Here is a 14,284-nt window from a genome sequence, read left to right on the forward strand (position 1 = left end):
ATGGCTTTTAGGGGAGACACCGCATCTAGCCGGACACAAGTGGAGGGTTAGGGGTCTTCCTTCCTTTCGGTATGCAGCGGTCGCTTGCAAGGACAAGGGGTGTTCTCAGCGGCTGTGGCTGAGGAGGCCCATGGTGCCTGACAACGGGGACAGGAAATCCATGTTCCTTTGGAGGAAGCACTTGGATATATCTTTGGTTGCTTCAAGGAAGGCTTTGGCCCCTTAAAATTCTTTTTTTTCTCCCCTTTCGCCCATGGGACTGTGGGGGTAGGCGGCAAAGGCGGCAGGCAGGAAGGAAAGACAAAGGAGTGGGTGGCAGACAGAGTTAATCGGACCAGTCGTCTTCATCGAACTCTGAGGAGTCGTCTTCTGAGTCGCTGTACTCAACAGCAATGCGCCGGGACAAGATGGTGGCCACGTCATTGCCCACGACATCCCGCTTCTCTTGCTCCTGCTGCTCCTCAACCCGGCGCAGCTGGAAACCTGGTGGCAGGGGAGGGGGAAGAGAGTGAAGGGGTGTGCCCAGCCTCGGTTCTGCCCTGGCAGGGGAGGAGGACTGAGGGACGGCCCAGGGCCAGGGGTCTGTGGAAGAGAAGCCCTTCTTCCCGGCTGCAGAGGATGGGGCTTTCTCAGGAGGTGCTGGGTGAGGAGCCGCCACTCCACTTGCCATTGTGAAGCCGTGATGGAGGGAGGGACCGAGGAAGAGGATAAGGGCCAGCATTGTGGCATAACACTGAGAACTTGTTGGAGCCCACTTCCAATCCAGCTCCCTCCTAAAGTGCCTGGGAAAGCAGCATCTGGCCCAAGTGCTTGGGTCCCTAAACCCACACCAGAGACCTGGACAGAGTTCTTGGGTCTTAACTTCCTGGCCCCAACCCTTTGGGAAGGGGACCTAGTTGATGGAAAAACAATCAGTCAATTTCTTTCTCTCTTTTTTTTTTGCTAGAACTTTGCCTTTCAAATAAATAAATCTTAAAGAAAAAAAGAGAGAGAGGAAATGGGGAGAAAAAAGGGATGAGAAAAAAAAAGTGGAGGAAAGGCAGGCAGAGCCGTGGAAGAGGACCAGAGTGGCTGTGTCCTGCTAAGACAGTGACTTTTTTCTGGGGCTCAGAACCGGATGAAAAATGAATGTCCTTCCTCAAGAAAAGACAATGCATGCACACATATAAAGCTTACATTTTTAAGGAATTTTTAAAAATCTCAGGTTAAGAATTCTTGACTTCTTGACTTCAGAAGGCAGGCATTTGGCCTGGTGGTTGAGACATCACTTGGAGTGCCCACATCCTATATGGGAGGCTCGAGGGTTTCTGCAACCCTCGTGGCAGACCTAGGGGCAGTGTGGGCTCCTGATTTTAGCCTGGCCTAAATGTTGCATGCATTTGAGGAATGAACCAGTGGATGGGAGATCTTGATTTCTCTTTCTAAATCTATCTCTCTGTCTTTGAAACAAAATTTTAAAAGGTGGGAAGAAATCTGTTCTGAGGCCTGAGGTCTCAATCACTCTTTCCTGGGAAGAGCACAGCCCTCACACCATGTCTTCATCAATTACCCCCAACTTCAGAAAGACACAATCCCACCACTGGAGTGTACCTTGACGGATGGCGGAAAGCAGATCGCTACGGGCATCACTCACAGCAGGCAAGGAGGACTTGGGCTTGATGGCATCCGAAGGCGGTGGTGGTATAGCAGGTTGGCCATCCCCACCACTGAAGGGGAGAGGAGGTGGTCCCGGGGGCGGGGGAGGAGGGGGAGGAGGTGGGGCTCCACCTGTTGGCTGGGACAAGGGAGGTGGTGGCAGTACTGGGTAGTCAGCTGCTGGTGGTGGAGGAGGAGGTGGAGGAGCAACAAAATCAGGGTGAAGTGGGAAAGATGAGGGTGGGGGTGGGGGAGGGGTGCCTGGAGACCCAAAGCCCACAGGTGGTGGAGGAGATGGGATGTCCACAGGAGGCGGGGGTGGAGGGGCAGGTGGTGGAGCAAAGCCATGTTTGGAGCCTGGCGGAGAGCCCAGAGGTGGAGCTGGGGGTGGATGGCTTGGGCTGACCATGCTGGATCTTTTGGGTCCAGCCAAGCCAGATCCTCTCTGGTTGTCTGCTGGGTAACTAAAAAGGAAAAAGACTCACCATCACTTTCAGGATGCAAACACCCCACCACTCCCACTGTCCTGTTCAGAATTAACAATTATTGCCAAATCCAGGCTTATCCTAGCCAACTACACCATTTTAATTTCACTATGTGGCTTAGTCAGGAAGAAAAACCCGGGAACTCTTCAAAGATGCAGTCAATGGAATGGGTACCGTGGCTAGAAAAAGAACTTCCAGCCAGTCAGAAGTTGAAGATGACTACCAGGAAGGAGACTTGTCCACAAGCACTCGGATCCTCCCCTAACCCTTCAGCACTCAGGGGAGGCATCCCTCTGGAAGCCCCTCTCCAAGACGTGGGGTGAGTCATGGGCAGCTGTTAGTTTTAGCTTGGAGCCAAGAGTCAGAACGCATGGAAGAAGTCACTAGAATACAAATGTCTAGGGCTATTAACATTCACCAGACTTGGTGAGGGCAGGAAACCTGAGCCAAGCTGACCAAACCCAAGCAGGATATAGATTAGGTCAATGCATCCTCAGTGCTCACGGGGGCGATGGGGGGGAACTTCAGAGTGAACCAGTCTCAATCTGAGAATCTGTCCCGATGGGAAATGAATCTGCCACATGACTCTTGACCCACGTTTGAAAGAGGATTAAGGCTCCACCTCTCCTGGGATCAGATTCGCTCAGCTGCAGCTGCAAGGGCTCCAGCCTCCTGTGAGGCTGAAGGTTCCTCCCACCTTGGTATCTGCCCTGTACTAACAGCTCTTCCTCAGAAAAGCATCCATCTTGGAATTTTCCACAGCCCCTGAAGCCTCAGCTGCATCTGACAAGGCAACCAGCAGGAAGTGATTTGGGATTAGTGGTTTCAAGGGGCAAGAAGAATGGGGGAGACAGCACTGCTTGAGGTCTCCATCTGAGGGGTGCTCAGAGTCCAAGGAGAACAACGCGCCTTTCCAGACGCTCAGCTGTCAGGAGTCAGAGGAAGAAAGCGAGCGAGCATAAAGGGCCATCCCAAACACCCACCAACCTCTCTGCAGCCGTGACTGCTGGTCCTTCCTGGGTCCCTCTGATGGGCATACAGACTCCTAAAGGGACACAGCCTACATTTTATGTCCCTTTTCTCTTTGTTTCATTTTTTTTCTGGAGATTGCATCCGGCAGCGAAATGTACCAGAAGACATAGGAGAGACAGTGACTATCTGAAAGGCTCCTAGATAACTGGGCAAACCACCTGCGAACTGTTTCGTGAATAGTGCATCATTCCACTTCATTTCATGCTGAGCTAAAGCAGGGGAAAACAAACAAGAGATGGGGTGGGGCTTTAGCCAGTGAGGGCGCCTGTTCCCCAAGTCAGAGCACCTGGGTTCACTCCCCGGCTCAGCTCCTGACTCGAGCTTGCTGCTCCTGTGAGCCCTGAAAGGCAGCAGTGACGGCTCCAGTCATCCCAGCTCCCACCTTTGGCCCCCTTCCTGGGGGTGCTGCAGGCATTTGGGAAGCAGGCCAGTGCAACATGAGTGTTGTCTGCTGCTCAGGTCAAAAACTAAAAGGTACAGAAGAGGTGGGTGTTTGCCTAGTGATGAAGACACCTATACCCCATTCTGGAGGGTCTCTGTTTGAGTCGACTCCAGCTTCCTGTTAAGGCACACCCTGGGAGTCAGCAGCAAAGTGCTCCAGTCAAAGGTCCCTGCCATCCATGTGGGAGAACCTGAACTGAGTTCCTGGTTCCCAGCTTTGTCCCGGTCTTGCCCTGGTTGTTGTGGGCATCTGGAGAGCAAACCAGTAGATGGGAGATTTCTTTGTCTCTTTATCTGCCTTTCAAATTTAAAAGGCAAAACTTTTTTTAAATAAAGAAAAAAACCAGAGAAGTTGGTGACATCTGTCTGTTCAGTTATAGGTAGTATGGCAAAAGCAGTTAAGAATACAAGATCAACAACCAGCTTTGTAGTATAGCACATTACTGGCATCCTGGTGCTCCACTTCTCATCCAAGCTCCCTGCTAGCACGTCTGGGAAGGTAGCAGAGGATGGTCCATGTGCTTGGGACCCTGCACCCACATGGGAGACCTGAATAGAGTTCCCTAGTTTCATTTGGGGAGTGAACCAGTGGATGGAAGGTCTCCATCTAGTCTTCCACTCTCTGAATCACACTGCCTAAGGCTCTGTCTTTAACTAGCCGTGTGACCTTAGATACCCTTCGCGCTTCACAGTTTACTCATCTGTAACATGGGGGGGGGGGGTAATAACAATATCTATTTTAAGAGGGCTCCTGTGAAGATTAAGTAACATATACAGTGTTTAGCATAATGCCTGACAAATGTTAATCATTTCTATTACCTAGACAGATTTACCTGAAAGTTATTTCAGTGGTCCTGGCCTAGATTTTGAACATTATACTGGTTAACTACTCACAGCGGATGAAAAGGAACCACAATTACCTGAATTCTGCTGGTGGGGGCGGCAAGTTGTCCTCAGAGAAGGAAGGCGAAGGAGAAGAGGTGGAGTCAGCCTGTGGTGGTGGTGGATAGCTGCCTGCATCCATGTTTTCAACCGAGCCCACGCGTCCATTCTGGTACACCAAGGAGGGTGAGTACCTGGAGAGAAACCCAATGCCAAGGTTGTCATTCACAGGGCCTAAGGGAAGTATTTTTTTTCTTAACAGATACCACATAAACATGTCTGATACAAAAATCATTAGGAAGAAATAAAATAAGAATACACTATTTTCTGCTATACTGATTTTTGCTGTAGGACTAAGTATCTTGCAGTCAAGTATCACCAGATATTTCTGCCATACTGTTTGCAGTAATGGGATTCAACCCAGATTATCAAACATGTTCCTCCTCTCCAGGACTGACCTTTTTCAAACTCAGAAGTTCTTTTAAATTCTCTCCTGAATGTTAGATGTAGCTTATATCCCGAATGTTAGGTGCAGTTATAACCGAATCCCAAGTCTGCCTTGTGGCAAAGGGTGAACAGCAAACACATGACTAGCACGCAGCCTGAGTTTGAGGTCGGTGAAGTCTCTGGAGTGCTCAAAGGCCAAGGAGGCATGTGATTGCAAAATCAAGCCCAGGATGAAGGCAGGTTGCTGTGTGGTGGTAAACGTGGTCTCTCTGCCAGGTCTCTTATCAAAGAAAATGAGCTGCAGATTAAAGCAGGGTGCCTGCTAGGGCTTGCCTCCTGAAAACTTGTCCCTCAGAACACCGGGCCTTGAGTGAAGTGCTCTCCTCTCAGCGAACACCAATAAACCTCCCATTCCATGTGCTGGCCAGAAAGCACAGCCTGCTCTGCTCCATCTCATCATCTCTGTGCCATCACTGGGTCCTGAAAGAGCTCCTCTAGAACAGACACAGGGAAACCAGGCTTGGAGAGAGCAGACCGAGTCGAATGACACTCTGATGTGGAAAATTCCCAAGGCTTTGGAGATGTGGACTTGGCACATCTCTTTATAGGTTTACCAGCAGGCATGTCCACATAGACTGGCCATGAGGCCAAACCATCTTTCCCAACCCCATTCCACAGACACACAAAATACATATAAGGGTTGGTGTTCTCAAAATGCAAGCTCCTGACCTCAGGGTCACTGAGCCGATTGCAAGTGCCTGTCCCAGCAGGACGGGACCACAGCACAAAATGGCTCCTTTGAGTGGGAGGTGAAGGTAATGCAGGTCCCCTTAGGGTTGATTCTCCTGTAGAGGGAAAGGTTCATTTTTCCTCTCCCCATGTTCATCACTCTTTAAAACATCTCTTAATCCAGAAAGAATAAGTGTCAGAAGTGTCAAGATTTTTTAAAAGAAGATTTTCATGGTAGAGTTATTCCTAAAAGCGAGAACAACACAGTTCTTTCCTTTTATCATTCCTGGACACCTGGCACTGGCTGGCATGGTTTTCTGACAGTCAGGATGCCACATATTTAGAGGGAAAACCAAGGCGACATTCAGGCCAGGCAGTCGTGGTGACTTGGCTTTGAATATCACACAGGTCAGACACAGGGATAGGCATCAAACCAAGCTTTAAAACCATGTTCTGCCTTCAAGTTTCCAGCATGATTTGGTATTAGGAAATGGGGTCAAACTGACATTGCCTGTTTCTCCACAGAGATATATAGCCTCAATACGGGCCCGGGAGCCTTTCTCACACTGTCTCTGAGGTCTGCATTCAGTCCTTGCCCAACTTCTCTCCCAAGACCGACACAGGCTGGCTGAAAAGTTACTCTGGTGATGTGCACAATTTCACTGCCTGGCGGTGTCCTCTCTCCTGGGCAATGCCCAGCATGCAGGCACGACCTTCAGCTCAGGGCTCTGGAGGCAAAGGGCTCCCAAGAGCTCTGAGCTTCACTCTGCAGTCCTTGCTCTGAGACCCTCAGCCACACCAGGGGCTGGCAGAGGAAGGGCACTAGAAGCCATGGGGCTGTTTCAGACCACTCCACTCACCTCATTTAAATTGCTGAGTGTTCTGATTTATTTAGCAAATTTTAATCATCAGATGGATGTGCTTTAAAGTAGCTGATTAATAGTGGTATTGATTTAAGCTACACAGCTAGACTTCAGGAGCTGTGAAAGGCATCATGCCAGAGCTGTTAGACAGTTGTCCCCAACCCCTTCAAAAAATGTCACTGAGAACACAAAAGTATCACTTACCCAGAAGGCCCCAGCTTTTCTTTGGATTCCACAAATTCTTGTCCCATCTTTAATTTCTCCCATTCTTCTTTACGGGTCTTGATTTTACGTGGGTTTACATTCCCTCGGTTTGGATTATCTTTCTTTTCTTTCTATAATGAAAACGGATAGAAAAGCCTCTGCTAAACATTTTCCAAAGTTGTTCATTAAAATTCCACCCATCTTCATAGACGTGGAACCCAGAGCTGATCTGCCTAGATAGCATACGAGGTACCTGGAGAATTTATAGAATGACTGGGTTTGGAGTGACACAGAGGCCATCTAACCCAAATTACCTCCCGGGCAAAATATTTGCTCAGTCACATACTCAAACACCTCTAGCTCTGGCAACCCAACACTTCTCTGCATAACTCATTCAAGTTTTAAACAGCTCTAATTGTTGGGAAGTTAGGAAGCAGCTGTTTGTCATTTGCTCATCCATACAAGTCTGTCAAGAGATGAGAAGTAATGATAGGTACAGATATCTGGGACAGATACAAGGAAATAGTTAAAAAAAAAAATGGTGAGGAAATTTTCATTGTGTATCACTGCACTAGCCTCTGGCGCTCTCCTGGGCCTCCTGGCAGCCATGCTAATGGGATTGTGAGGTCGTAACTGACAGGTCACACACACACCATTACGAGTCCAAGCAGAGAGGAGCATCTCCCAAACCCAGGCACCTCCCCTCCCCTTGGCCCCGCCCAGCCAGCAGGGAAGGTATTAAACTGCTCCTGTTGCCAATCAAACACTACAGAAGTAGTGCTCATCTCGGAGAAATGAGCTGCACAACTGGCAGGGAAAGGACAAGCCTCACTCATGTGTCCAGCAGAGTCAGGTGCAAATTGCAAGAGAAATAAATGGTGGGTAGAAACGCCAATTTCTAAAACTCAGTCTGAATATACTCAATTGTTAATAGTGCTAAGGGGAACAAACACATTTTTGGTGTGGTTTACACTTTCATCTTGGTGGTGCTTGGTGTGGATACATTTTTTTCAGAGTTTCACCTGGCATCCAAGCCAGCAGCCACCCGGAATCACTTCACATAAGGCTGCCTTCCTTTTTATCCCCCTCCACAACCGTGCCTACTGATGTGCAGAACAGAGGCCCCTCTCCCCTCACCCTATGCTTTCTCTTCTCTTTCATGATATCCTTGGTGTCCTGCAGCATCTTCTCCTTCCAAAGATCAAAGAAGTACGAAGGGTTGGTGTAGAATTTGAGTGCCTCTTTCCCATCATCCCTAGGATAGAAATGAAGACAAGCAGCTGTCAGTGGACAGATGAGCTCCCGACCACATCCAATATTCCAAACACCTGCCAGTTAGCAGTTGTTACACCAAGGACTCAAGGAGTCATTCGAATCGATCGCTTATTTCCTTTCCCATACCAGCACTCAGATGCCCCTGAATGGGAGGATCTCTCTCCTCATTTGGCTTTTTAAGAACCTTAGCCTTACTTTCAATTCCTGGTGGAGGGATCTGCATGGTCAGGTCAAGAACAGACTACAACAGCAGGAATTCTGATGATTTCTACACATTTGCATGACCACAGACATCTCCCGGAAGCTATCTGGAGGGCCTGACACAGACGAGGGATTTCCCTTCCCCTCCCCACTCCCCAGGACTCTAAGAAAGGACAGGGGTTTTCTCTCACCTGAAACCTGGGCATACTCAGGCAGGATCGGATGCGTACACATGCAGATGCATCTCTGACATATAAAACTGTTCATGTGGGCATCACTGTTACTCCTCTGCACACCCAGATAACTAGAGCACCCACCTTCTTGTTCCCTTCCAGAACAGCTCAGCATCCACACCCCCAACCACAAGGGGGCTCTGATGAGAACAGATGGCCAGTTGTTCTGGGACCCCAAGGTTTAATCATCTTTAGTGGCTGCAAAAGTAGTGCACAGTACACCAAGAGTCGCTCATCCATCCTGGCTGGAATCCCACAGTCTGGCTAGGATAAGCCCCTCCCACTGCTCAGAAAGTATGGGCTTATGGGGAACATTTATTTTAGTATTATTCTGAAATAAAAAGAATTGGAAGGGCTTTCTAACCCCATCACAATATACAGAAAGTACTTCCCAACTGCAGCGATTTTACACTAACTCTTGCTCTGAATGAGATACACCACCACTTGCTTGCTTTTGTTAATTCAGCTCCAGATTATTGAGAGGAGATGGTAATTCTGGTATCGTATTTATGAAGGAAAATGCCACTGACAGACAGAATTCTCTTAATGTCACTCGTCTATTCCCATCCTGCCACACAAGTACTTGACTGTCGGCTGTGTGATCTCTCCTGACTCACACCCCTGCCTAAAACAACTGGACTGAACGACAGAGGCTGCGGAGTCCAAGCTCCACCCTGCTCTGCTGGCTGGTGCCTAGGGAAGTCCAGGGTAAACACAGTCTCACACAGAAAAGAAAAAGGGAGATGCCACCAATTTCCTCTGGATCTATGTTGGGAGAAGCTGCCGGGGTCCCTAAATCAGGATGGCACCCTTGAATTTCACAGGGGTGCACCCACTTGTGCTTGGCAGTACAGCCATGTCTGATAGCAGACATCTGCCTCCAGCGATCAATAATTGCTTTTTACCTGTTCCAAAGACATTTATGGATGGCAAGATAAATATGCACCCCTCTGCGGTGTTTGTTTTTTCAGGATGACAACACTACCAAACCACCAGAGGGAAGGGACTTTTGGTTGTCTATAAGGCACCCTCTTTTTTCAAGTCCAGTCACAGCAAAGTAGGTCCTTTCAGAACAAAATGTCGAAAGGATGTTCAAAACACAGTGAACGAACGACACTCCTCTGGAAGAATGCCAGTTACTCCTTAAGCTTTGGAAGGCCTCCTCTGGGCCCAGAGCAGCCAGTCCATGAGGCAGGTCTGACTAACACGCCCCAACATCTGGTAACCTAGTGGTTTCCAAGTAAATGGGGGCCTCACTAGCATGCTGCCCCTGGGATCCATGCTGTAGGACCACCTTATAACAAAGTCCTGTTGGTTCTGTAATAACTAAATACCTTGGATGGAATCCAAGCTGGACCTGGCTTATACCAAATTAAACTCTGCAGGATGCAGTGCTACAGCAAACTTTCAGTATACATTATATGCACCATGAATTTCAGAAGCCAAACAATACTAAGTGACAAGTGTTTACAGGGTAAACTCTAGCTTCTGTTGCCACCAGCCACCTTGGGATAGAGAATACGCTTTGTGATACAATCTTCTGATGTAAACAAGGTCTTCAGATAAAAGAGTCTACTGTTGTTTTTTGGTACAGGCTGGAAAAAGGAAGGAGCTAGCCAGCCATTACCTGTACGGAGTGAGATTGTTGAGAGGGGGAGGAGTATCACAGGTATTGTATGTTTCTAAGACCGGCACTGGGAGAGAGTTTCGGTCAAAAAGCTTCTGGTCTTGAACGGTAGAGCTTCGGAAGGCCTTTCGGGAGTTGATTCCTTGCAGCGACACTGGGAGAAGAGGCAAGGCGTGAGAAAATGGACGGCAGGCTGAGCAAACACTGAGTCACAGCAGTCGGAGAGGCCTCAGCTGCTGCATTTCTTGGCTGCGGATGTCTGCAGCCAGGTTTTTTTTTTTTTTCCCCTTCCCCTCTGGGGAAGCCCCACAAGGCTGTCAGCAGCCCAGCCATTTCAAGACTGAACAAAATGAGGGAACACAAAGGTTTACTATGTGGCCAGAAAGAGCAGGCCTCTCCTTAAGAGGAAGGAATCTTCCAAGTACTTTTATGGTAGCAAAATACAATTGAGAAAGTAAAGTTGAGTGCCGGGAAACTGGAGGATTGGGGGAAAGGGAGCATGTGGGGGTGAGGTAGAGTTAAAAGGTGTCTTTACACCTCCCAGGCGTGTGTCATTTCAAAGCAGAACTCCATAGGTCTCTGTGATTCCCCCCTTGCTTTTTTACAAATCGGGGGAAAATTTCTCAGGAACTGCTCAGCAGAGCCTGCAAATGCTAAGCTTAGCTTCCTTACCTTCTTCTTCCTTGGGATCCAGCTGAGTGACTTTAACTTGTAGTCGGTCGACCCGCTCGGCAAGGGAGCTTACCCGAGAAGCAAAGGTTTTCGCCTGAGTGAAGAGCTCTCCAAAAATGTCCTCTGCATATTTACCTGCAAAGAACAAAGGAACCAAGTCAACAGTGCACAGAAGGGACAGAAATGGTCAGGCACGACCCACCCTACTCCCATCCCTCTACCCCTGCTAGGATATTCTGCGCTACAAGCAGATGCTTGCTCTGAGAGATAGATACACTCTCCAGAGCCTGGGCCATCTGCATATGTTCTGTAGAGAGTACAGCCTTCCTGGCCAACTCTGAACAGTCACGAAACTCAAAACAGGCTGAATAAAGCTGAAAGGTGTAATGCAAAAAAAATTAACGCTGGATATTTGCTCATAGCACTCAGCCTCTGGTTTATGCAAAAGCACCTTGTAAAATGGTTCTGAAAAACACACGGGAAGTTAAGAGGACCTTCTAGGTAACTACTATTAACATGATAAAGAAGAAATGTCTTCCTCAATGGGACTATAAAAGTACAAGGGACAACTCTCAGGAGTCATGGTATCTTCCAGGGCGCCTGAATTTACCAACAAGCCACAAGCAGACATGTGTAACTTCTCTGAAGGGGTGAAAGGTTACTTTTTTATGTTTTATAAACTACAACTTTCAAAGTTTTTGCTCTAGGTTACAACCCTTCAAATCTACATCTCAGGGAACAAATGAAAAGCTCACACTTTTAAGCCCTCCCTGCAAAACAACATACCAGCCATCTCTTTCCACAATGTCTTTTTAGAAACTGTTTTTTAGAAAAAGAAGAGTTCTGTGCTTTCAACTCTGGAATGCAAGCAGAACTTGCAGCCAAAGAAACCAGCAGCAATCTGACACAACCTCCATACTGTCATTCCAAGCCACGAGGCATACTCTCCCTGGGAATGAAAGGCAGTGCATACGAATAAAGATGTCAACCAGCTCTGGCTTAAAAGGTAAAGGTGGGCAGAAACAACCCAGCCTAACCAAAACCTAACTTTTTGGAGACTGACTTTGGCAAGCTCTCATTTTTTAGCTTCTAAACTACATTTAAGCTCAGTCTATATCTGAGGAGCAAGATGTCTCCTGAGAAGTCAGAGCAGAACCTGCAGGTGGCTGCAGTTCCATCCTCCCGCCCCAGGACAACCTGGAGAGGAAGGACAAGGCCAGTCAACTGCATGGTTTGGTTTACTAGTAAATGAACGTCAAAAAAAAAAAAAAAAAAAAAAAAAGAACGTCAAGAAGGAGTTCCTAATCAAGGAAGGGGCAGGCCCCTGCACCCTGAAGGGTTTTGTGAAGGAACAACTATGGGAAGGAAGCACCTCAGCTCAGAAGTCTCACGCTGGAGCCTCACCTCTACTCTGCAGCTTGGAGAGCCAACCTGAGCCCTGTCCAGGATAGCCCAAGTTTCTCTAAACCACAAAGTATCATGCTCATCTACACTGGATTCATGCTCATCCAGGCTAAAGTAGAGAAAGGTATGTGTAGGGGAAAAAAAGGCTCCAAAATACGTATCTATTCCCAAGAAAAAGAAAATTGACCCTGAGGTCACCAAGAGTAGCAGGGTTTCCCAATCCTTCATGAAGGGGACATTGGTGGTGGGAGTTGTGGAGGTTAGTATAGTGGTTTTCCACACAAAATCTTTTATTTATTTGAAAAGTAGAGTTGGAGGGAGAGAAAGAGCGAGATATATTTTCCTGTCTCTCTCCATCCATCCATCCATCCATCCAGATGGATCATCCATTTGCTGGCTCCACAATGACCCCTATAGCCAGGGCTGGGCTAAGCAGAAGCCAAGATCGAGGAGCTCCTTCCAGGTCTCCCACATGAGTGGGTGGGTGGGTAGGTCACTTTCCCCTGCTCTCCCAGGCACAGTGGCAGGGAGACCACTAGTGGAACAGCTGGGACTTGAACTGACACTTATGTAGGATGCTGCCATTGCATGCGGCGACTAAATTGATTGAATCACAATGCCAGCCCACCAGATAAAAATAAAAGGGGTAACCTTGAGATGTCTTGTGGAAGAGGGAAGGAAGAGTGAGGTGGTATGAAGGCTTTTCCCTGCCATATCACCTCATGCAGACTCAAAATGACACTATAAGACATGAAAGGAGCAGCGGACTTCATATTAGCAACTTTGGTGTGAGTCCCAACTATTTAGTTCCATGTACTCAGCAAGCCACAATGTCTAAGCCTCAGTTTCCCCATCTGTAAAGTGTGGACAACTAACCTACCATGTTACAGATGATTTTAAAGACTGTGAATATCTATACATTCTTTCTTTAAAAAATATTTTTAAATTTAAATTTTTTATTTGAAAGGCAGAGTTACTGAGAGGAAAGAGACAAAGAAAGAGATCTTCCATCTGCTGGTTCACTACCCAAATGCTTCTATGCCCAGAGCTGAGTCGATCCAAAGCTAAAAGCCAGGAGCTTTTCCCCAGGTCTCACACATGGATACAGGGGTCCAAGAACTTGAGCTATCTCAAGATATGAGCAGAGAATTAAATGGTACGTGGAGCAGCTGGGATACAAGCTCAAGTGGAATGCTGGTGCTGCAGGCCTACTATACCACATCAACAGTTCATATGCTCCCCGTTAAGCTCAGAGGAAATTTTCAACACAATTTCAACCAGTAATTTGATAGTCCCTATTCTTCAAGTGCAAAAAATTATTCCAATTCTGAAAACAGAAGTATGGCACTTGGAAAAAAATCAAAGTCTTTGCTAACATTTAAATTCTATTCATTCATACTATATATGAAGACATTCACAACAGGTATTGCATTGTGCACAAGATTCCAAAGTAGTCTTCATTTTTTTTTTTCCTTAGCAGAACTCTTCAAACTAGATGTTACATGAAAGTAAAACTGATTTTTTGAAATGGGGAGTTGCCCCTGTCACAGCCTGAGTGGGAGTCCCAGAGCTCCCTCGCCCACGCAATGGGGTGTTCCGGTACAATTTCCAAATGACATTTTTTCCTTGTGGGTGGCCACAGTGCTGCTCAAAAGTGCTAGCTGCACCTGCATTTCCTAAGACATGGCAACCTAGGATGTGAAACGCAGTGTTACAGTACAGAAGGAAAGTAAGAATTCTGGATGTACTGTCATGGAGGAAGCTATGGCTGAGGAATTTTTAAGTTTTGTGCTTTATCTATTCCATAATTAGACTTTCACTCCCACACTGAGCACTTCTGGATGGAGTACAATGCACACAAGGCCAAGGTCAGGGCCTGAAGAACACAGAGCCCATCTCTGCACACTCTGCCAGATGAAATCACAGTCATCTTTCAAGGCCCAGTTCAAATGTAACCTCTTCTGTGAAGGCTTCCTTGACCCTCTCGATCCCCCCTGCACCCTCCCTTCCCACAGGAAGTATTCCTTCCCTGTTCTATTCTCTGGAGACCAACAGCACGGACCGGGAGAGATACACATGGTGAATTGTTCAACAAACCTTCACTGGTGGGAGGGACCAGACAAGGCAGGCAATGGGGTTCAAGGATAAACAGCA

At 47.6% G+C, this 14,284-nt stretch overlaps 1 protein-coding gene across 2 annotated transcripts in view; it reads right to left on the bottom strand.

Annotated features, from left to right (window-relative positions):
* Positions 1 to 222: 222 nt before the first annotated feature.
* WASF2 (WASP family member 2) overlaps positions 223 to 14,284 on the bottom strand; it is an 84,499-nt gene continuing 70,437 nt past the window's right edge. For both annotated transcript variants that reach the window (XM_004592195.2, XM_058677497.1), the window contains exons 3-9: positions 10,727 to 10,861; positions 10,055 to 10,208; positions 7,856 to 7,973; positions 6,719 to 6,849; positions 4,514 to 4,669; positions 1,591 to 2,099; positions 223 to 483 (exon numbers count right to left, since the gene is read on the bottom strand). In XM_004592195.2, the coding sequence (XP_004592252.1) occupies positions 326 to 483; positions 1,591 to 2,099; positions 4,514 to 4,669; positions 6,719 to 6,849; positions 7,856 to 7,973; positions 10,055 to 10,208; positions 10,727 to 10,861 (1,361 nt within the window). In that variant the 3' untranslated portion in view covers positions 223 to 325. The remainder of the gene's footprint in view (positions 484 to 1,590; positions 2,100 to 4,513; positions 4,670 to 6,718; positions 6,850 to 7,855; positions 7,974 to 10,054; positions 10,209 to 10,726; positions 10,862 to 14,284) is intronic.

The sequence above is a fragment of the Ochotona princeps genome, chromosome 2 (genome assembly GCF_030435755.1).
Source record: "Ochotona princeps isolate mOchPri1 chromosome 2, mOchPri1.hap1, whole genome shotgun sequence".
Classification (NCBI taxonomy): domain Eukaryota; kingdom Metazoa; phylum Chordata; class Mammalia; order Lagomorpha; family Ochotonidae; genus Ochotona; species Ochotona princeps.